Source organism: Melanerpes formicivorus, unplaced genomic scaffold, assembly GCF_026170545.1.
Source record: "Melanerpes formicivorus ecotype bairdi unplaced genomic scaffold, bMelFor1.0.p_v2 SCAF_173, whole genome shotgun sequence".
NCBI lineage: Eukaryota > Metazoa > Chordata > Aves > Piciformes > Picidae > Melanerpes > Melanerpes formicivorus.
The window spans coordinates 144616-164713 of record NW_027142525.1 but is presented as its reverse complement, the minus strand read 5'-3'; the positions used below and the strand labels follow the sequence as shown (position 1 = coordinate 164713).

Below are 20098 nucleotides of genomic sequence, written 5' to 3'. Positions count from 1 at the left end.
GCTGCTCTCAGCTGCTCTGCCCCCAGCCTGTGGCACTGCCTGGGGTTGTTGTGGCCAAAGTGCAGCCCCTGGCACTTGGACTTGTTGAATGCCATCCTGTTGGCCTCTGCCCATCTGTCCAGCCTGGCAAGGTCCCTCTGCAGAGCTCTCCAACCCTCTAACAGCTCAACTCCTGCCCCCAGCTTGCTGTCATCTGCTTGTTCACTTGTTCTCCCCAGACCTTTCCAGAGCAGCTGGCAGGGACTGTTTTGAAGCCTTACTAAACTGCTTGAAGGGAATGGGCTTTGCTCTTGTGTGGGTTCAGGAAATGCTTCCTTAGCACTGTGTTCCACAGCTGCCCACTGCAGCTGCTCTTCTGCAGCCCTGGCTTGCAGGTTTTGACAGAGTGGCCTCCCTCCCTCAGGGTCAGGTTGTGCATGGGTGCCCAGGGTGACCTTGTGTCTGTGGTGAGAAGTTCCACAGCAGGGCTTCTCTCCTGTGACCTTTGTTCCCTTGCTCTTTGCAGGCTGAGCTGACTTTCAATGCTGGGGACATTATCACTGTGTTTGGCTCCATGGATGATGATGGCTTCTACTATGTAAGTGCAGGGGTGGGGAAGAGAGTGGTGGTGAATGGTGCCACAGCCAGCTGGCAGCCAGGCACCAGTGGTGTGCCCCAGGGATCAGTGCTGGGCCCTGTGCTCTTTAACATCTTCATTGATGATCTGGAGGAGGGGATGGAGTCAGTCATCAGCAAGTTTGCAGATGACACCAAGTTAGGAGCAGATGTTGGTCAGTTAGAGGGAAGAAAGGCTCTGCAGAGGGTCCTTGCCAGGCTGGACAGATGGGCAGAGGGCAACAGGATGGCATTCAACAAGTCCAAGTGCCAGGAGCTGCACTTTGGCCACAGCAACCCCAGGCAGTGCTACAGGCTGGGGTCAGAGTGGCTGAGAGCTGCCAAACAGAGAGGGACCTGGGGGTGCTGATTGACATCTGCCTAAACATGAGGCAGCAGTGTGCCCAGGTGGCCAAGAAGGCCAAGGGCATCCTGGCCTGCATCAGGAAGAGTGTGGCCAGCAGGAGCAGGGAAGTCCTTGTGCCCTGTGCTCAGCACTGCTTAGGCCACATCTTGAGTCCTGTGTCCAGTTCTGGGCTCCTCAGGTTAGGAAAGATGTTGAGGTGCTGGAAGGTGTCCAGAGAAGGGCAAGAAAGCTGGGGAGGGGTCTGGAGCACAGCCCTGTGAGGAGAGACTGAGGGAGCTGGGGTTGCTTAGCCTGGAGAAGAGGAGGCTCAGGGGAGACCTTCTTGCTCTCTCCAACTCCCTGCAGGGAGGTTGTAGCCAGCTGGGGGTTGGTCTCTTCTCCCAGGCAGCCAGCAGCAGAACAAGAGGACACAGTCTCAAGCTGTGCCAGGGGAGGTTTAGGCTGCAGGTGAGGAAGAAGTTCTTCATAGAAAGAGAGATTGGCCACTGGGATGTGCTGCCCAGGGAGGTGGTGGAGTCCCCATCCCTGGAGGTGTTTAGGAAGAGCCTGGATGAGGCACTTGGTGCCATGGTTTAGTTGATCAGATGGTGTTGGGTGAGAGGTTGGACTTGGTGATCTCAAAGGTCTTTTCCAACCTGGTCTATCCTATCCTATCCTATCCTATCCTATCCTATCCTATCCTATCCTATCCTATCCTATCCTATCCTATCCTATCCTATCCTATCCTATCCTATCCCTCCCCTCTCTCCCCTCTCTCCCCTCTCTCCCCTCTCTCCCCTCTCTCCCCTCTCTCCCCTCTCTCCCCTCTCTCCCCTCTCTCCCCTCTCTCCCCTCTCTCCCCTCTCTCCCCTCTCTCCCCTCTCTCCCCTCTCTCCCCTCTCTCCCCTCTCTCCCCTCTCTCCCCTCTCTCCCCTCTCTCCCCTCTCTCCCCTCTCTCCCCTCTCTCCCCTCTCTCCCCTCTCTCCCCTCTCTCCCCTCTCTCCCCTCTCTCCCCTCTCTCCCCTCTCTCCCCTCTCTCCCCCTCTCTCCCCTCTCTCCCCTCTCTCCCCTCTCTCCCCTCTCTCCCCTCTCTCCCCTCTCTCCCCTCTCTCCCCTCTCTCCCCTCTCTCCCCTCTCTCCCCTCTCTCCCCTCTCTCCCCTCTCTCCCCTCTCTCCCCTCTCTCCCCTCTCTCCCCTCTCTCCCCTCTTACTTCTCCCTCAACCAGCAAACCTGATGTGAGAACTGAATGTTGGTCTTGCAGGGAGAGCTGAACCAACAGAGAGGGCTTGTCCCATCTAACTTCTTGGAAGCTGTCCCTGCAGCTGGAGGCATGGCCAAGGAACATCATGCCAAAGAGAGAGAAGCTTTTGCAGTGAGTGCTGAGAGCCAGGTAAGACTCTGGGCCCCTGCCCAGGGCAGCCACCCAGCCTGTGCTGGGGCATTGCATAGCATGCAGCACCTGATGCAGCCACCTAAATTACTGCATGCAGCTTGCTTCATCCCCTGGGAGATGCTCAGAAGTGTGGAAGGGAGGGCTGAGAGGTCTCCCTGAAGGCCTGCCTCTAGTGCAGACAGATCAACAGTGTCCCCTGGGGCCTGACTTTCCTGCTGGTCAGGTGAGGAAAGCACATCCCAGGTCCCAGCAGCAAGGGCTTTAGTTCCACAGAAGGCTCAGTGGTGAAATCCTGCTGCAAGCAGAGCAGCTGAGTGCCCAGGCCCAGGGAATTCCTCAGGCAGGCTCCTGACCATGCCCCAGAGTTCTGGAGGCAGTCACTCCCCAACACCAAGCTCTTCCCCCCAGCCTCAGGTAGCTCTGCCTGAGGGGCTTCCAGCTCCCCTCCCAGCACACACTGGGGATCTCTGGGATGGATCCTGAGGCTCTGAAAGCATCTCTCAGATGCAGGGCCTTCAAAGGGTGACCTAACCCTTTGGATGATGTTGCCAATGCTCCCAGCACAGATGTCTCAGCAGGAGCTGTGGCTCCTCTGCCAGGTTCAGTCAGTGGGGGAGGCCAAAAGTGCAGCACCTCCCTGCTCACTCCTGGACCTCATCCCCTGCATCATTCCAGAGAGGGCCACAGCTTGGTCCAGCTCACCTGGACTCAACCTTCACTTCATCCTGGGAGGTTACTGGAGCTGTCCAGTGGTGCCAGGCCCATGGCAGTGTGTCAGAGCAGGCCCAGCCTGGCTCTGAGCCACTCCCTCAGTCCTCTGGTGGGCTCCCCACTGGTGCCACCCCCAGCTCTCCTGCTCTCTGCAGTGTGCCCTGTCCTGTTTTCCATGCTCAGCTCTTCCCTTTCCTCTGGGCCCACTATTCTCTGTCCCATTTCTGCCTTGAAATGCTGCTTGATCTCCCTTGGGCTTCACCTGCAGCCCCACTCCTGCTTCCAGGCACTTCAGGCTCTGTGGCTACAGGGTCTGAGCTACACCCTTGGTGCCACCTTCTGAAGGGCAGGTTTCAAGCCTGCCTCAGAAATAAGGTTTGTGGATAGCTTGTGGATCACCTTCTGATGTTCTCTGGGTCCCTTGTGCTTGCCTGGACCCTTTCCTGCAGCCTGTAAGTGCTGGTCCACACTGGGGAGCCACAGGTTAATAAGCTGTTAGTGCCAGGCTCTCAGAGGCCTGAGGCTGCACAACCACAGCCAGTTCCAGCCATGTGTGTGCACCCTGGCATCACAGCAGGGCTCTGGCCCTTGTGCCACAGCCAGTTCCAGTGTGCCACAGCCAGTTCCAGTGTGCCACAGCCAGTTCCAGCCATGTGTGTGCACCATGGCATCACAGCAGGGCTCTGGACCTTGTCCCACAGCCAGTCCCAGTGTGCCACAGCCAGTTCCAGCCATGTGTGTGCACCCTGGCATCACAGCAGGGCTCTGGAACTTGTGCCACAGCCAGTCCCAGTCTGCCACAGCCAGTTCCAGCCATGTGTGTGCACCCTGGCATCACAGCAGAGCTCTGGCCCTTGTGCCACAGCCAGTCCAGCCATATGTGTGCACCCTGGCATCACAGCAGGGCTCTGGACCTTGTGCCACAGCCAGTTCCAGTCATGTGTGTGCACCCTGGCATCACAGCAGGGCTCTGGCCCTTGTGCCACAGCCAGTTCCAGTGTGCCACAGGCAGTTCCAGTCATGTGTGTGCACCCTGGCATCACAGCAGGGCTCTGGCCCTTGTGCCACAGCCAGTTCCAGTGTGCCACAGCCAGTTCCAGCCCTGTGTGTGCACCCTGGCATCACAGCAGGGCTCTGGACCTTGTCCCACAGCCAGTTCCAGTCATGTGTGTGCACCCTGGCATCACAGCAGGGCTCTGGACCTTGTCCCACAGCCAGTTCCAGTGTGCCACAGCCAGTTCCAGTCATGTGTGTGTACCCTGGCATCACAGCAGGGCTCTGGCCCTTGTGCCACAGCCAGTTCCAGTCTGCCACAGCCAGTTCCAGCCATGTGTGTGCACCCTGGCATCACAGCAGGGCTCTGGACCTTGTGCCACAGCCAGTTCCAGTCTCCCATAGCCAGTTCCAGCCATGTATGTGCACCATGGCATCACAGCAGGGCTCTGGACCTTGTCCCACAGGCAGCCCCAGTGTGCCACAGGCAGCCCCAGCCATGGCAGAAGCTTCTCCAGCATGATCAGGAGAGAGTTTTCAACTGAGTGGTAACCTCTTGGATGTGCTTTCCTGTTGCCCTCTCCCTGCTGCCGTGCCAGGGGCCTGAGAACAAGGAGAGCTTACAAGGCCTGAAGAGGGAGCACAGCTTCCTTCCCAGCCTGGGCTGGACAGGAGGTGGGAGCAGCTCAGAGTGAAGCTGGGGGTGCTGGTGCCTGGGAGAGGTGCAGCACTTCTCACTTCCAGCCTTGGAGGATGAGGTTAAGCAAAGGGAAAGCAAGCATAACGCCAGCACCAGGAGGAGCCTCCCAGACGTTGCAGCCCCCAGCCAGGGCCCTGCAGCACTCCTGCCTCCCCCCCCAGAGCAGTTGCTGTGATGCTGCAGCTGTGGAATGCCTTTGTTGCTGGGCTTTGGCCTCAGTCACCTGCAGCTTGTGCCAAAGGCTGATCGTGAAGCCCCTGTCTGGTTCTAATTGATCTCCTCTGTTTATTTCTGCCTGCCTTGTGCCCCCCTGCTGCTTCCTTTTCTTCAGAGAATGAGGAAGAGAAGAGTCCAGTGCTAGCTATGAATGGTACCTAGAGAGCAACCATGTAAGTCTCGGGGTGGGGAAGGCCTCCTCAGCCTCCCACCCAGCCCAGGGGCTGTGCCTGGGGTGTGATCCTTGTCCTGCTTGTAGTCTGCCAGGCTGGGTTGGGGCTCTGCTGGCAAATCCATCCTCAAATCCCCTGCTGGCAGGCTGTATTGATCCAGGGAGAGTCATGGAATGCTCTGGCTGGAAGGGACCTCCAAAGCTCACCCAGTCCACCCCCCCCTGCCAGAGCAGGGTCACCCAGAGCAGCTCACCCAGGAACACATCCAGGTGGGGTTGGAATATCTCCAGAGAGGGAGACTCCACAGCCCCCCTGGGCAGCCTGCCCCAGGCCTCTGGCACCCTCCCAGGGAAATCATTCTTGCCCCTGCACTCAGCAGGGACATCCTCCACCAGGTCAGGGTTGCCCAGAGCCCTCTCCAGCCTCACCTTGAATGTCTCCAGGGCTGGAGCCTCAACCACCTCCCTGGGCAACCTGCTGCAGTGCTCCAGCAGCCTCCTGGGGCAGAGCTTGTTCCTGACAGCCTTCCTGGCCCCCTGGGCACACTGCTGGCTCATGTTCAGGGGGCTGTCAAACGTTGTTTGCCCTGGAACTGTGCCAGTCCTCACTACCTGAGGCAGCCCTGAGAGCCACCCCCCCTGGAAGCTGAGGTGACTTCAGCAGCCCTAAAGCTTTCCTCAGTAAAGACAAGCACATGAAGCACAGCTGTTGGGAGCAAGGAGCTGGGGGGTTGGGGACTAATGGGACTGTGCTGACTTGAATTCAGCTTCAGCAGAGAGCTGCTGTGTAATCCAGCCTGGCCCTTCCACCACTGCCCAGGCACAGCCCCAGCCAAAGCTGGGTTTGGGAGGTCCTGCTCAGGCTGAGCACAGCCACTGCTCACCCCAGGGGCTTGAACTCTGGATTTAACTCTTTCCTGACCCCCCCTGAGCACCATCAGCCTAAGAAAGGAGTAGCACTGAGTCCCTCACCCTGCCTTGTGTGGACAATTGTTCTGTCTGAGGAGACTTGGGCAGTTTGGAGGGGGGAGAGGCGGGGAGACCTCTGCTCTGGGAGGGGCAGACCTGTGTTGTTTCACAGAATCACCAAGGTTGGAAGAGACCTCAGAAATCATCAAGTCCAAGCTGTCCCCCAACACCTCTAACTAACTAAACCATGGCTCCAAGTGCCACATCCAATCCCCTCTTGAACCCCTCCATGGATGGGGACTCCACCACCTCCCTGGGCAGCACATTCCAATGGCCAATCTCTCTCTCTGGGAAGAACTTTCTCCTCACCTCCAGCCTAAACCTCCCCTGGCACAGCTTGAGACTGTGTCCTCTTGTTCTGGTGCTGCTTGCCTGGGAGAAGAGACCAACCCCCACCTGGCTACAACCTCCCTTCAGGGAGTTGGAGAGAGCAAGAAGGTCTCCCCTGAGCCTCCTCTTCTCCAGGCCAAGCAACCCCAGCTCCCTCAGCCTCTCCTCACAGGGCTGTGCTCCAGACCCCTCCCCAGCTTTCTTGCCCTTCTCTGGACACCTTCAAGTCTCTCAATGTCCTTCTTAAACTGAGGAGCCCAGAACTGGACACAGGACTCAAGGTGTGGCCTCAGCAGTGCTGAGCACAGGGCACAAGGACTTCCCTGCTCCTGCTGGCCACACTCTTCCTGATGCAGGCCAGGATGCCCTTGGCCTTCTTGGCCCCCTGGGCACACTGCTGGCTCATGTTCAGGGGGCTGTCAAACGTGGTTTGCCCTGGAACTGTGCCAATCCTCACTACCTGAGGCAGCCCTGAAGGCCACCCCCCCTGGCAGCTAAGGTGACTCTTCTCTTCAGCAGCCCTAAAGCTTTCCTCAGGACCTTGGCAGGGCAGAGTTCCCTCCATGTGTCTCTTGGAGGAGGAGCCCTCAGTCTTGGGCTCCTTTGTCTCTTTCCCAGATGGAATCTGGGAGTTGGCTCTGTTGCTTTGCTGCCACAGAGAGGCCTCAGAGGCTGGCCTGCTGCTGGCTGGGGGTGAGAGTGCCTCTGTGTGTGGCAATCTGCCTGGGACCTGTGGAGCCCAGCTGGGAATCTGCAGGGCTTTCCCAGCCCCAAGCTGCTGCTCACCTCCTCCTCACTGCTGCTGGCTGGTGCTGTTGGGGCTGCAGCATCCTTGCCACAGGGACATAGCTGTGGCATCTGTGAGCTGAGCTGGGGCCCTGCCTCTCCCTGCAGCCTGCCATGCACAGCCCCACAGGAGCTCAGCAGGGCTCCTTTGCTGTCCTCCTCTTAGCCCCAGGTGAAAGGAGTTCAGGAGCTCTGAGCTCAGTCTGCCTGCTGGGCACCAAAAAGTTTAACCCCACACAGGATCAGAGAATTGTTTGGCTTGGAGGAGACCTCTGGGGTCAGCAAATCCAACCATGACATCAGCAGGGCCAGGGCACCACTAAACCCTGTGTCTCAGCACCACATCTCCAGGGCTTTGAAGCCCCTCCAGGGATGGGGACTCCTTCCCTGGGCAGCCTGTGCCAATCCCTGACCTCTCATCTCCAACCTAACCCTCCCCTGAGGCAACTGGAGGCCTTTCCTTCTCCTATCACTTGATAGAGACCAACCCCCACCTGGCTTCAGCCTCCTGGAGGTCTCCCCTCAGCCTTCTCTTCTCCAGGCTGGACACCCCCAGCTCCCTCAGCTCCTCCTTTAGCTGCTTCCCAGTTTCCACTGGGAACTTCCTAACTGGATCTGCAGAGCCCTGCAGGAGAGGAGCAGCAGCTGCAGGGCTCTGGGGTCTGCCCAGAGCTGGAGGCCAGGTGCCTGCAGGCTGCTCCCTCGCTCCTGGGGCTCCCAGGGGGCCAGAAGGTGCAGGTTGCCTCTGCTCCTCTTGCTGAGCTGCCTCCCAGCACACCTGCAGAGAATCACAGCACCAGAGAGCTGCTGTGCTTGGAAGAGACCTTGAAGCTCATCCAGCCCAACCATTCTCTGGCTCTGCCAAGGCTGGGGCTAAGCCATGGCCCTCAGCACCACAGCTCTGCCTCTCTGAAACCCCTCCAGGGCTGGGGACTCAGCACCTCCCTGGGCATCCTGTGCCAGTCTCTGAGAACCCTTTCTGGGAAGGAGTTTCTTCTAATGTCCAACCTAAACCTCCCCTGGTAAAGCTTGAGGCCATTTCCTCTCATCCTATTGCTTGATACTAGGGAGGAGAGACCAACCCCCACCTGGCTCCAGCCTGCTTCCAGGGAGCTGTAGAGAGCCAGAAGGTCTCCCTCAGCCTCCTCTCCTCCAGGCTCCCCCAGCTCCCTCAGCTGCTCCTGTGGCTGCTTTCCAGTTGCCACTGGGAGCTTCCTGACTGGATCTGCAGCTGCAGAGTGGAGCTGAGCCTTGCAGGGGGAGGGGATGGGGGGGAAGGCAGAGTTCCCTGGCTGAGCTTTGTGTTGATGTCCTTCACCAGCTCTAATTCCTGGGTGTTCTTTTCTCTTCTCTCTCCTTTCCCCTCTCCCCCTACACAGCTCACTCCAGATGTGTCTGTGGAGCAGAGTGACTCCTCACCAACTCCTCCTGCTCCACCACCTTCCTGCCTTGTCATGGGTGAGCAGTGTCCAGAGCAGGCATTGCTGGCTGGGCTCCAGTGCAGCTCTGGGCAGAGCAAAAGGAAGAGAGGTTTCTTCTTCAAGGGCAAAAAGCTCTTCAGGAAACTTGGGTCCACTAAGAAGACTTAACCCCAGGGAGCAGTGGTTCTGTGCAGCCCACCCAGGGCCTGAGGACTGAGGAGAAGCCCTCTGCAAGAAGCTGAGCTGAGTGTTTTCCTGGGGAGAAAAGCATCTGGGGCCCAGAGAGAGCTCTTGGGTGGCTCTGTGAGCTGTGGTCTCTGCTGGGAGAGCCCAGCAGTGGCCCTGCAGACAGCCTGGTGGTGCTGGGGGGGTGGTGATGGTGGTGGTGTGGGGCCTCAGCTGTGGGCCACAGCTACCTGCACAGCAGTGTGTCCTGCTCCCTGCAGCCCTCCCTGCACTGCTCCCCTGTAAATAGGTTTGGGGTTGGTTTTTTTTCCCCTCCTGGTTGTAAGTTCACTCCCTGGCTTTCCCCAGCAGAGCTTCCCCAGCCCCTTAGCAAGCGTTCCCCTCACCTCCTGCTGCCCCTGCCTGGCATTGCTCTGCTCCCCAAGGGGGGGGGGGTGGGGGGGTTGTGTCACCTCCTTCTCTTCCTTGCAAAGAAGATTTGCACTGGTTTGGTTTGGTTTGGTTTGGTTTGGTTTTCCCCCTTGGGTTCTGGATTGTGTTGCTGTCTCTGGGCTGCTGAGTGAGTCTCTCTGTACTGTAAACCTGTAAATAAGAAGCTGCTGTGCCTAGGAGCATCCCACAGGGCCTCAGCCAGGTGACAGCACCCAGGGGCTTCCCAGGGCTTGGAAGGAGCAGAGAGGCTCAAGCCTGGCAGCTTGCTCCTGGCTGGGGGACTCTGCCTTATTTATTTATTTATTTATTTATTTACCTATTTATTGGTTGGTTGTTCGATTGATTGATCGATCGATTGATTGAACCTAGCTCTCCAGCCACTCTGTTTAGTCCCTCCTTTGTTGTCTGCCTCCTCACAGTTCCCTCAAGGCTGCTTGGGGAGAAGCAGAGCTTGGGGTTGGGGGTGGGGGGGAGTGGGGCTGCTGGAGAGCTGTTGTCAGAGGAGGTGATGTGGCCCTTGAGGCCAGGCACTTCCCTTCCTAAAGCCATGCAGAGGGCTTGGGGGGGTGGGGGTTTGGTGTGCGCTCCAGGGGCTGCTTAGCCCTTCCAGGGGGGTGGGGGGTTTATTTTCCCCTTTCTCTGCATGGGTTGGGTTTGGGTTTGCTTTGCTTTAGGTTTGGTTTGGGTTTGCTTTTGTTTTGGTTTTGGGATTGGTTTTGTTTTGGGTTTAGTTTGGGTTTGTTTTCGTTTTGGTTTGGTTTTGGGTTTGGGTTTCAGGTTGGTTTGGTTTTTGGTTTGATTTTGGGTTTGGGTTTGGGGTTGGTTTGGTTTTGGTTTGGTTTTGGGTTTGGGTTTGGGGTTGGTTTGGTTTTTGGTTTGGTTTTGGGTTTGGGGTTGGTTTGGTTTTTGGTTTGGTTTTGGGTTTGGGTTTGGGGTTGGTTTGGTTTTGGTTTGGTTTTGGGTTTGGGGTTGGTTTGGTTTTTGGTTTGGTTTTGGGTTTGGGTTTGGGGTTGGTTTGGTTTTTGGTTTGGTTTTGGTTTTTGTTTTGTTTTTGGGGTTGAGTTGATTTGGGTTTGGGTTTGGTTTTGGGTTTTGGGTTGGTTTTGGTTTGGTTTTGGGATTGGGGTTGGTTTGGTTTTGGTTTTGGTCTTGCTTTTTGGTTTGGTTTTGGTTTGGTTTTTGGTTTGGTGTTTGGTTTTGCTTTGGGTTTGGTTTTTGGTTTGGTTTTGTTTTGATTTTGGGGTAGGTTTTGGTTTTGGGTTCGGTTTTGGGTTTTATTTTTGGTTTTGTTTTTTGTTTGGTTTGGTTTTGGTTTTGGGGTTGGTTTTGGGTTTTGGTTTGGTTTTGGTTTGGTTTTTGTTTTGGGTTTGGTTTTGGGGTTTGGTTTGGCTTTTGGTTTGGTTTTGGGGATGCTTTTGGTTTTGTTTTGTTTTGGGTTTGATTTGGTTTGGGTTTTGGTTTGGTTTTGGTTTTGGTTTTTTTGTTTAGTTTTTGTTTGGTTTTTTGGTTTTGTTTTGGTTTGGTTTGGATTTTTGTTTTGGTTTTGGGGTAGGTTTTGGGTTTGAGTTTGGTCTTGGGTTTGGTTTTGGGTTTTGTATTTGGTTTTGTTTTTGGTTTGGCTTTGGTTTGGTTTTCTGTTTTGGGGTTGGTTTGGTTTTGGGTTTTGTATTTGGTTTTGTTTTTGGTTTGGCTTTGGTTTGGTTTTCTGTTTTGTTTTGGGGTTGGTTTGGTTCTGGCTTTTGGGGCAGGTTTTTGTTTTGGTTTTTGTTTTGGTTTTGTTTTGGTGTTTGGTTTGGGTTTGGGTTTGTTTGGTTTTTTGTTTTGTTTTAGGTTTTGGGGTTGGTTTGGTTTTGGGTTTGGGGTAGGGTTTTGGTTTGGGTTTGGGTTTGGTTTTTAGTTTTAGTTTGGGTTTTAGTTTGGGTTTGGTTTTTGGTTTGGTTTTTGGTTTGGTTTTTGGTTTTGGTTTTGGTTTGGGTTTTGGTTTGGGTTTGGTTTGGGTTTTGGTTTGGTTTGGGTTTTGGTTTGGGTTTGGGTTTGGTTTGGGTTTTGGTTTGGGTTTGGGTTTGGTTTTTAGTTTGGGTTTGGGTTTTGGTTCTTAGTTTGGGTTTGGGTTTTGGTTTGGGTTTTGGTTTGGTATTTGGTTTGGGTTTGGTTTTTGGTTTGGTTTTTGGTTTGGGGTTTGGTTTGGTTTTTGGTCTGGTTTGGGTTTTGGTTTTGGGGTTGGTTTGGTTTTGCTTTGGTTTTGTTTTGGTTTTGGGTTTGTTTTTTGTTTTGTTTTTTGTTTTGCTTTGGTTTTTGGTTTGGGGTTTTTTTGGGGGTTTGTTTTGATTTCTTTTGGTTTTGGTTTGTTTTGTTTTTCTGTTTGATTTATTCTTTCTATTTTTGTTTCCCCAGTGGGATTTTTTCCCTTGAGGTTTGGTGTGGGGTGGTTTGTGTTTTTTTTTTGGTGAAGGAAGAGTTGTGAGGCAGGTGAGTGATGCCAGCAAGGGGGTCTGGGTGACATTGTTTTTATTTCAGATCAAATTTTATTATAATAAAAGTCTATTTTCACACAAAAGTTTCTTCCTTACCCCAAAAAATGGAAGAGAAAAGAAAGAAAAGGAAAAGCTTCAGTGCTGCCTTCTTCAAGGGGGGGAGGGAGGGAGGGGAATGATACCAAACACAGCTCACAAGAGGGCAGGGGTTGGAAGGTGACCCGAAGAGATCATCCAGTCCAACCCCCCTGCCAGAGCAGGAGCAGAGAATCCAGCACAGGTCACACAGGAACACATCCAGACAGGGATGGAAAGGCTCCAGAGAGGGAGACTCCACAACCTCTCTGGGGAGCCTGCTCCAGGGCTCTGGGAGCCTCACAGGGAAGAAATTGTCCTCATGTTGAGGTGGAACCTCCTGTGCTGGAGCTTCCATCCATTGCTCCCTGTCATAGAATCATAGAATCAATAAGGTTGGAAAAGACCTCAGAGATCATCAAGTCCAACCTGGCACCCAACACCTCCTGATCAACCAAACCATGGCACCAAGTGCCACATCCAATCCCCTCTTGAACACCTCCAGGGATGGGGACTCCACCACCTCTCTGAGCAGCACATTCCAGTGGCCAGTCTCTCTTGCTGGGAAGAACTTTCTCCTCACCTCCAGCCTAAACCTCCCCTGGCACAGCTTGAGACTGTGTCCTCTTGTTCTGGTGCTGGCTGCCTGGGAGAAGAGACCAACCCCCAGCTGGCTACAACCTCCCTTCAGGGAGTTGGAGAGAGCAAGAAGGTCTCCCCTGAGCCTCCTCCAGGCTAAGCAACCCCAGCTCCCTCAGCCTCTCCTCACAGGGCTGTGCTCCAGACCCCTCCCCAGCTTTCTTGCCCTTCTCTGGACACCTTCAAGTCTCTCAATGTCCTTCTTAAACTGAGGAGCCCAGAACTGGACACAGTAGAAAGAGGAAGCCCCAGGGTGTGGGGCCCTGGTGCCAGACTGTGCCTGAGCTCTGTCACCCCACACCCAGCCCTCCGTGGGCCATGCACACAGCCCTGCTGCACTGCTTGAGGGGCTTCAGAGAGTGGTTTAGGTTGGAGGGAGCCTTAGAGCTCATCCTGTCCAATCCCCTGCAGCGAGCAGGAACACCTCCAGCTACATCAGGTTGCTCAGGGCCCATTAAGTTTGGCCTTGAATGTCTCTAGGGAGAGGACATCCACAGCCTCCCTGGGCAACCTGTGCCATTGTGTCCTCACCCTCACTGCCAAGAGTTTCTTGCTCATCTCCGATTTCAGTCTCCCCTCCCCCAGCTCAAAGCCATTGTCCCTTGGCCTGGCACTCCCAGCCCTTGCCAAAAGTCCTTCCCCAGCTCTCCTGTAGCCCCCTTCAGCTACTGGAAGGCTGCTCTAAGGTCTCTCTGAAGCCTTCTCAAGGCTGAACAGCCCCAGCTCCCACAGCCTGTCCCATGCTGCATTAGTCCCTGGGTATGGGCATGGGCATGGGACCCCTCTGCTGTGGGTGCCACCGAGCCAAGGAGGACCTTGCTCAGCCAGATGCCCTCTTGCAGCTCCCTGCTCTTTCATGTTCCCTGCAGGAGCAGCACTGAAGAGCTGCTAGGGAAGGAAAGGGAAGGGAAGGGAAGGGGGAAGGGAAGGGAAGGGAAGGGAAGGGAAGGGAAGGGAAGGGAAGGGAAGGGAAGGGAAGGGAAGGGAAGGGAAGGGAAGGGAAGGGAAGGGAAGGGAAGGGAAGGGAAGGGAAGGGAAGGGAAGGGAAGGGAAGGGAAGGGAAAGGGGAAGGGAGAGGGGAAGGGAAGGGAAGGGAAGGGAAGGGAAGGGAAGGGAAGGGAAGGGAAGGGAAGGGAAGGGAAGGGAAGGGAAGGGAAGGGAAGGGAAGGGAAGGGAAGGGAAGGGAAGGGAAGACTCGAGGAGAGGAGAGGAGACTCGAGGAGAGGAGAGGAGATTTAACCAGGTTGGAAGCAACTTTTGAGATCAGTGAGCCTGTGTCTCCTGGGGTGGCCAGGACTCAGGGCAAGGGCAGGCAGAAAGCTCTGAAGCAAGGAAGTTGCTGCAGCTATGGATGCTGGAAGGGATTTGCATAACTTCTGAAGCAGACTTGAAGTGATCACAGCCACCATGGCCCAGTGGTTTCCCCTCAGCTGGCCCTGCAGGAGGAAGTTGGTTGCTGCTCTGACTGATTTTATCAGCCCCAGTTCCCTAAAGGAGGCCTTTGAGGTCTTTTGAAAGAGCCTCTGTCGTTGTTCTATCAGATCAGCAGAGGGGGAACTGAGGAGCAGAGCCCTGCAGGAGAGGAGAGGAGCAGCAGCTGCAGGGCTCTGGGGTCTGCCCAGAGCTGGAGGCCAGGTGCCTGCAGGCTGCTCCCTCACTGCTGGGGCTCCCAGGGGGCCAGAAGGTGCAGGCTGCCTCTGCTCCTCTTGCTGAGCTGCCTCCCAGCACACCTGCAGAGAATCATAGCACCAGAGAGCTGCTGTGCTTGGAAGAGACCTTGAAGCTCATCCAGCCCAACCATTCTCTGGCTCTGCCAAGGCTGGGGCTAAGCCATGGCCCTCAGCACCACAGCTCTGCCTCTCTGAAACCCCTCCAGGGCTGGGGACTCAGCCCCTCCCTGGGCATCCTGTGCCAGTCTCTGAGAACCCTTTCTGGGAAGGAGTTTCTTCTAATGTCCAACCTAAACCTCCCCTGGTAAAGCTTGAGGCCATTTCCTCTCATCCTATTGCTTGATACTAGGGAGGAGAGACCAACCCCCACCTGGCTCCAGCCTGCTTCCAGGGAGCTGTAGAGAGCCAGAAGGTCTCCCTCAGCCTCCTCGAGGCTGAACACCCCCAGCTCCCTCATCTGCTCCTCCCCAACCCTGTTTTCCAGACCCTTCCCCAGCTTTTTTGCCCTTCTCAGGGTCACCTCCAGCCCCTCGAGGTCCTCCTGGGAGTGAGGAGCCCAAAACTGAACCCAGGGCTTGAGATGTGGCCTCACCAGTGCCCAGTAGAGGAGGACAATCCCTGCCCTGTTCCTGCTGGCCACACCATTGCTGATCCAGGCCAGGCTGCTGGTAGCCTTCTTGGCCACCTGGGCACTCCCTGGCTCATGTTCAGCTGCTGTCACCACCCCCCAGGGCTGTTTCCACCAGGCCACCAGCCACTCTGTGCCCAGCCTGGAGCATTCCTGGGGTGGTTGTGACCCAAGTGCAGGACCTGGCACTTGGCTTTGTTAAACCTGGCATCACTGCCCTGGTGCCATCCATCCATCCATCCATCCATCCATCCATCCATCCACCCATCCACCCATCCATCCACCCATCCATCCACCCATCCACCCATCCATCCACCCATCCACCCATCCACCCATCCATCCACCCATCCATCCACCCATCCATCCACCCATCCACCCATCCACCCATCCATCCACCCATCCATCCACCCATCCATCCACCCATCCATCCACCCATCCACCCATCCATCCATCCATCCATCCACCCATCCACCCATCCATCCACCCATCCACCCATCCACCCATCCATCCACCCATCCACCCATCCACCCATCCATCCACCCATCCATCCACCCATCCATCCACCCATCCATCCACCCATCCACCCATCCATCCATCCATCCATCCACCCATCCACCCATCCACCCATCCATCCACCCATCCATCCACCCATCCATCCACCCATCCATCCACCCATCCACCCATCCATCCATCCATCCATCCACCCATCCACCCATCCATCCACCCATCCATCCATCCATCCATCCATCCACCCATCCACCCATCCATCCACCCATCCATCCACCCATCCATCCATCCATCCATCCATCCACCCATCCACCCATCCATCCACCCATCCATCCATCCATCCATCCATCCACCCATCCACCCATCCATCCACCCATCCATCCACCCATCCATCCATCCATCCATCCATCCACCCATCCACCCATCCATCCACCCATCCATCCATCCATCCATCCATCCACCCATCCACCCATCCATCCACCCATCCATCCACCCATCCATCCATCCATCCACCCATCCACCCATCCACCCATCCATCCACCCATCCATCCACCCATCCATCCATCCATCCACCCATCCATCCATCCACCCATCCACCCATCCACCCATCCATCCACCCATCCATCCACCCATCCATCCATCCACCCATCCATCCATCCATCCACCCATCCACCCATCCACCCATCCACCCACCCATCCATCCATCCACCCACCCATCCATCCATCCATCCTGGCAGCAGCAGGGGGGCTGGCTGAGGGGGGCTGAGGAGCTTTGGGGCAGCAGCAGGGGGGCTGGCTGAGCTGGCAGCAGCAGGGGGGCTGGCTGAGGGGGGCTGAGGAGCTTTGGGGCAGCAGCAGGGGGGCTGGCTGAGCTGGCAGCAGCAGGGGGGCTGGCTGAGGGGGGCTGAGGAGCTTTGGGGCAGCAGCAGGGGTCTGGCTGAGCTGGCAGCAGCAGCAGCTGGCCCAGGGGCAGTGCTGGAGGCATTGCCAAGCCATTATCTGGGTCCCTCATCTGCTGCATCATGCAGCCCCACCAGCCAGGGGGGAGGGCTCCCCAGAGGCCAGGGGGACAGTTGGTGCAGGTCTCTGCTGATAGCTGCATTGCACAACCAGGAGCTTGCTTCACTGCCCTCAGACCTGCTCCAGAGAGCAGGAGGTGAGCAAGGCTTCAAGGCTTGAGAGGCCTCTTGAAGGTTCACCTGGGGATCATGGCCCTGCTTCCAGGGCATGGTGTGTGGGGGGGTTGGTCTCTTCTCCCAGGCAAGCAGCACCAGAACAAGAGGACACAGTCTCAAGCTGTGCCAGGGGAGGTTTAGGCTGGAGGTGAGGAGAAAGTTCTTCCCAGAGAGAGCTGTTGGCCATTGGGATGTGCTGCCCAGGGAGGTGGTGGAGTCCCCATCCCTGGAGGTGTTCAGGAGAGGATTGGAGCCATGGTTTAGTTGTCAGGAGGTGTTGGGTGACAGGTTGGACTTGATGATCTCTGAGGTCTTTTCCAACCTGGTTGGTTCTGTGATTCTGTGAGGTGCTGGGGAGCCTTCTGCTGAGCACCAACACAAGCACCAAGCCCTCTGCTCACCACCAGCAGCAGCAAAGCCCACCCAGAATCACAGCATGGTCTGGGTTGGAAGGGACCTCCAAAGGTCATCCAGACCAATCCCCTCTGCCCTCAGCACAGAGAACCATCACAGAATCAACCAGGTTGGAAGAGGCCTCAGAGATCATCCAGTCCAACCTCTCACCCAGCACCATCTGATCAACTCAACCAAGGCACCAAGTGCCTCATCCAGGCTCTTCCTGAACACCTCCAGGGATGGGGACTCCAGCACCTCCCTGGGCAGCACATCCCAGTGGCCAATCTCTCTTGCTGGGAAGAATTTCTCCCTCAGGGACATCCTCAGCCAGCTCCTGCTCCTCCAGAGCGAGGAAACAAGAGCAGGGCACAGAGCCACAGCACCACTTTGGTTGGGAAAGCCCTTTCAGATCACTGAGTCCAACCATGCCCTGCCTCTGCCAAGTCTGGTGCCAAGCCATGGCTCTCAGCTCCACACCTACACAGCTCTGAAACACCTCCAGGGCTGGGGAGCCCACCACCTCCCTGGGCTGCCTGCTCCAGTGCTTGAGAAGCCTTTCAGTGGAGAAGTTTCTCCTCCTATCCAACCTAGACCTCAGGAGGTTCAATAAGAGCAAGGGCAGGGTCCTGCAGCTGGCTGGAGGCAATCCCAGGCACAAATCCAGGCTGGGCAGGGACTGGCTGGAAAGCAGCCCTGAGGAGAGAGACTTGGGGGTGCTGGGGGAGGAGAAGCTCACCAGGAGCTCTCAGTGTGCACTTGCAGCCCAGAAAGCCAATCAGATCCTGGGCTGCATCAGGAGAAGTGTGGCCAGCAGGGCAAGGGAGGTGATTCTCCCCCTCTGCTCAGCTCTGGGGAGACCCCACCTGGAGTCCTGCCTCCAGTTCTGGAGCCCCTATTGCAAGAGGGATGTGGAGGTGCTGGAAGGTGTCCAAAGAAGGGCCAGGAGGATGAGCAGAGGGCTGGAGCTGCTCTGCTGTGAGGACAGACTGAAGGAGTTGGGGCTGTTCAGTCTGGAGAAGAGAAGGCTCCCAGGTGACCTCATTGTGGCCTTCCAGGATCTGAAGGGGGCTACAAGAAGGCTGGGGAGGGACTGCTCAGGATCTCAGGCAGTGATAGGACTGGGGGGAATGGAATGAAGCTGGAGGTGGGGAGATTCAGGCTGGAGGTGAGGAGGAAGTTCTTCCCCATGAGAGTGGTGAAGCCCTGGAATGGGTTGTGCAGGGAGGTGGTTGAGGCCCCAGCCCTGGAGGTGTTTAAGCCCAGGCTGGATGAGGCTCTGGCCAGGCTGATCTAGTGTGGGGTGTCCCTGCCCATGGCAGGGGGGTTGGAACTGGCTGATCCTTGTGGTCCCCTTCCAACCCTGACTGATACTATGATGCTATGATACTAGACCTCCCCTGGTGCAACCTGAGGCCATTTCCTCTCATCCTTTCACTTGCTCCTTGGAGAGGGAAGACACTGACCCCCAGCTGGCTCCACCCTGCTGCAGCAGCTCAGAGCAGAGCTGTGCCATCAGCACCTGGGGGCACAGCAGAGGGCTTGAAAGCAGAGGGTGCAAAGCACAGCTTCCACTTTCCAGCTGCCCTTTGTGCTTCTGGCAGCCCTCAGGTCTTGGCCACCAAAGCCTGAAGGCCTCAGCTCTTTAAAACCACAGAACCATGAAGGTAGAAAAAGCTCCTCCAGCCCAACCATCAACCCAGCACCACCATGGCCACTGAGTCCCTTTGCAGTGAGCCCCTGCAGGGGTGTGCTGGGTACAGCCAGGGCAAAGTGGTCTCCAGGCTGGGGCAGGGTGGGTTCCATGGAAGGACCACTCAGTGGCTACCTGCACCCAAAGGGTGGCTGCCAATGGTCCATGGCCCAGTGGAGGCCAGGGACAAGTGGAGTCCCTGAGGGATCAGCACTGGGACCAGGTTTGGTTAACATCTTTGTTGGTGCCAGGGACAGTGGCACTGAGGCTCCCTCAGCAGCTCTGCTGATGGCACCAAGCTGTGTGGTGCTGCTGACAGCTGGAGGCAAGGATCCATCCAGAGGGACCTGGGCAGGCTGCAGAGCTGGGCCCAGGACAACCTCAGGAGGGGCAACAAGACCAAGGGCAAGGTCCTGCAGCTGGGGCAGGGCAATCCCAGGCACTGATAGAGGCTGGGCAGGGACTGGCTGGAGAGCAGCCCTGAAGGAAAGGCCTTGGGGGTGCTGGGGGAGGAGAAGCTCAGCAGGAGCCAGCAGGGAGCACTTGCAGCCCAGAGAGCCAAGCAGAGCCTGGGCTGCAGCAAGAGAAGTGTGGCCAGCAGGGCCAGGGAGGGGATTCTGCCCCTCTGCTCCACTCTGCTGAGACCACAGCTGGAGCTCTGGGGCCAGCTCTGGAGCCTCTGTGCCAGGAAGGCTCTGGAGGGGCTGGAAGGTGTCCAGAGAAGGGCAATGAGGAGGAGCAGAGGGCTGGAGCTGCTCTGCTGTGAGGACAGACTGAGGGAGTTGGGGTTGTGCAGGCTGGAGAGGAGAAGGCTCTGAGGAGACCTCATTGTGGCCTTCCAGGATCTGCAGGGGGCTGCAGAAAAGCTGGGGAGGGATTTTTGAGGGTGTCAGGGAGTGACAGGACTGGGGGGGGGGATGGAGCAGAACTAGAAGTGGAGAGATTGAGCTTGGATGTGAGGAAGAAGTTGTTCCCCAGGAGGGTGGTGAGAGCCTGGCACAGGTTGCCCAGGGAGGTGGTGGAAGCCTCCTGCCTGGAGGTGTTTGCAGCCAGGCTGGATGTGGCTGTGAGCAACCTGCTGCAGTGTGAGGTGTCCCTGGGCATGGCAGGGGGTTGGAACTGGCTGAGCCTTGAGCTCCCTTCCAACCCCAACTCTTCTGTTCCATGCTGCCTTCCATCTCCCCCCACTGAAAAGCAGGGGAAGCCCTGCAGGGGCTGCAGGCTGTGTGTTCAGACAGGATCCTGCCCCTCTGCTAGGCAGCTGGGCTGGGGACACCCAAACTGCTGCACCACACCCCTGGGGGTGTTCCCAAGCCCTCTGGTCAGCCCCTCTGGGACACCCCTGCAGATAAGGTCCTGCTGCAGATAAAAGCCTGGGCACAGAGGGGGCTGTGGTGAGGCCAGGGACAGCAGAAGAGCTCAGGTGAGAGCCTGGCCCATTGCCTGCTTGCTTTGCCCTCCAGGGAGCACTTGTTTCTGTGCCAAGGGTGGGGGACTAGGGGGCTGGGGCTCTTCTTGGGCCATGCAGCTGAGGTCTGCTTCTGGCATGGCTTCAGTCTTGCTCCAGGGCTGGCAGAGCCACTGCCCCCCTGGC

General features: G+C 56.8%; 1 protein-coding gene across 1 annotated transcript in view; it reads left to right on the top strand.

Annotated features, from left to right (window-relative positions):
* The window catches only part of TSPOAP1 (TSPO associated protein 1), an 83783-nt gene extending 73981 nt beyond the window's left edge, over positions 1 to 9802 (top strand). The window contains 3 exon segments of the mRNA XM_068169210.1: positions 506 to 577; positions 2203 to 2331; positions 8591 to 9802. Of these exon segments, the coding sequence (XP_068025311.1) occupies positions 506 to 577; positions 2203 to 2331; positions 8591 to 8800 (411 nt within the window). The 3' untranslated portion in view covers positions 8801 to 9802.
* The last annotated feature ends 10296 nt before the right edge of the window (positions 9803 to 20098 follow it).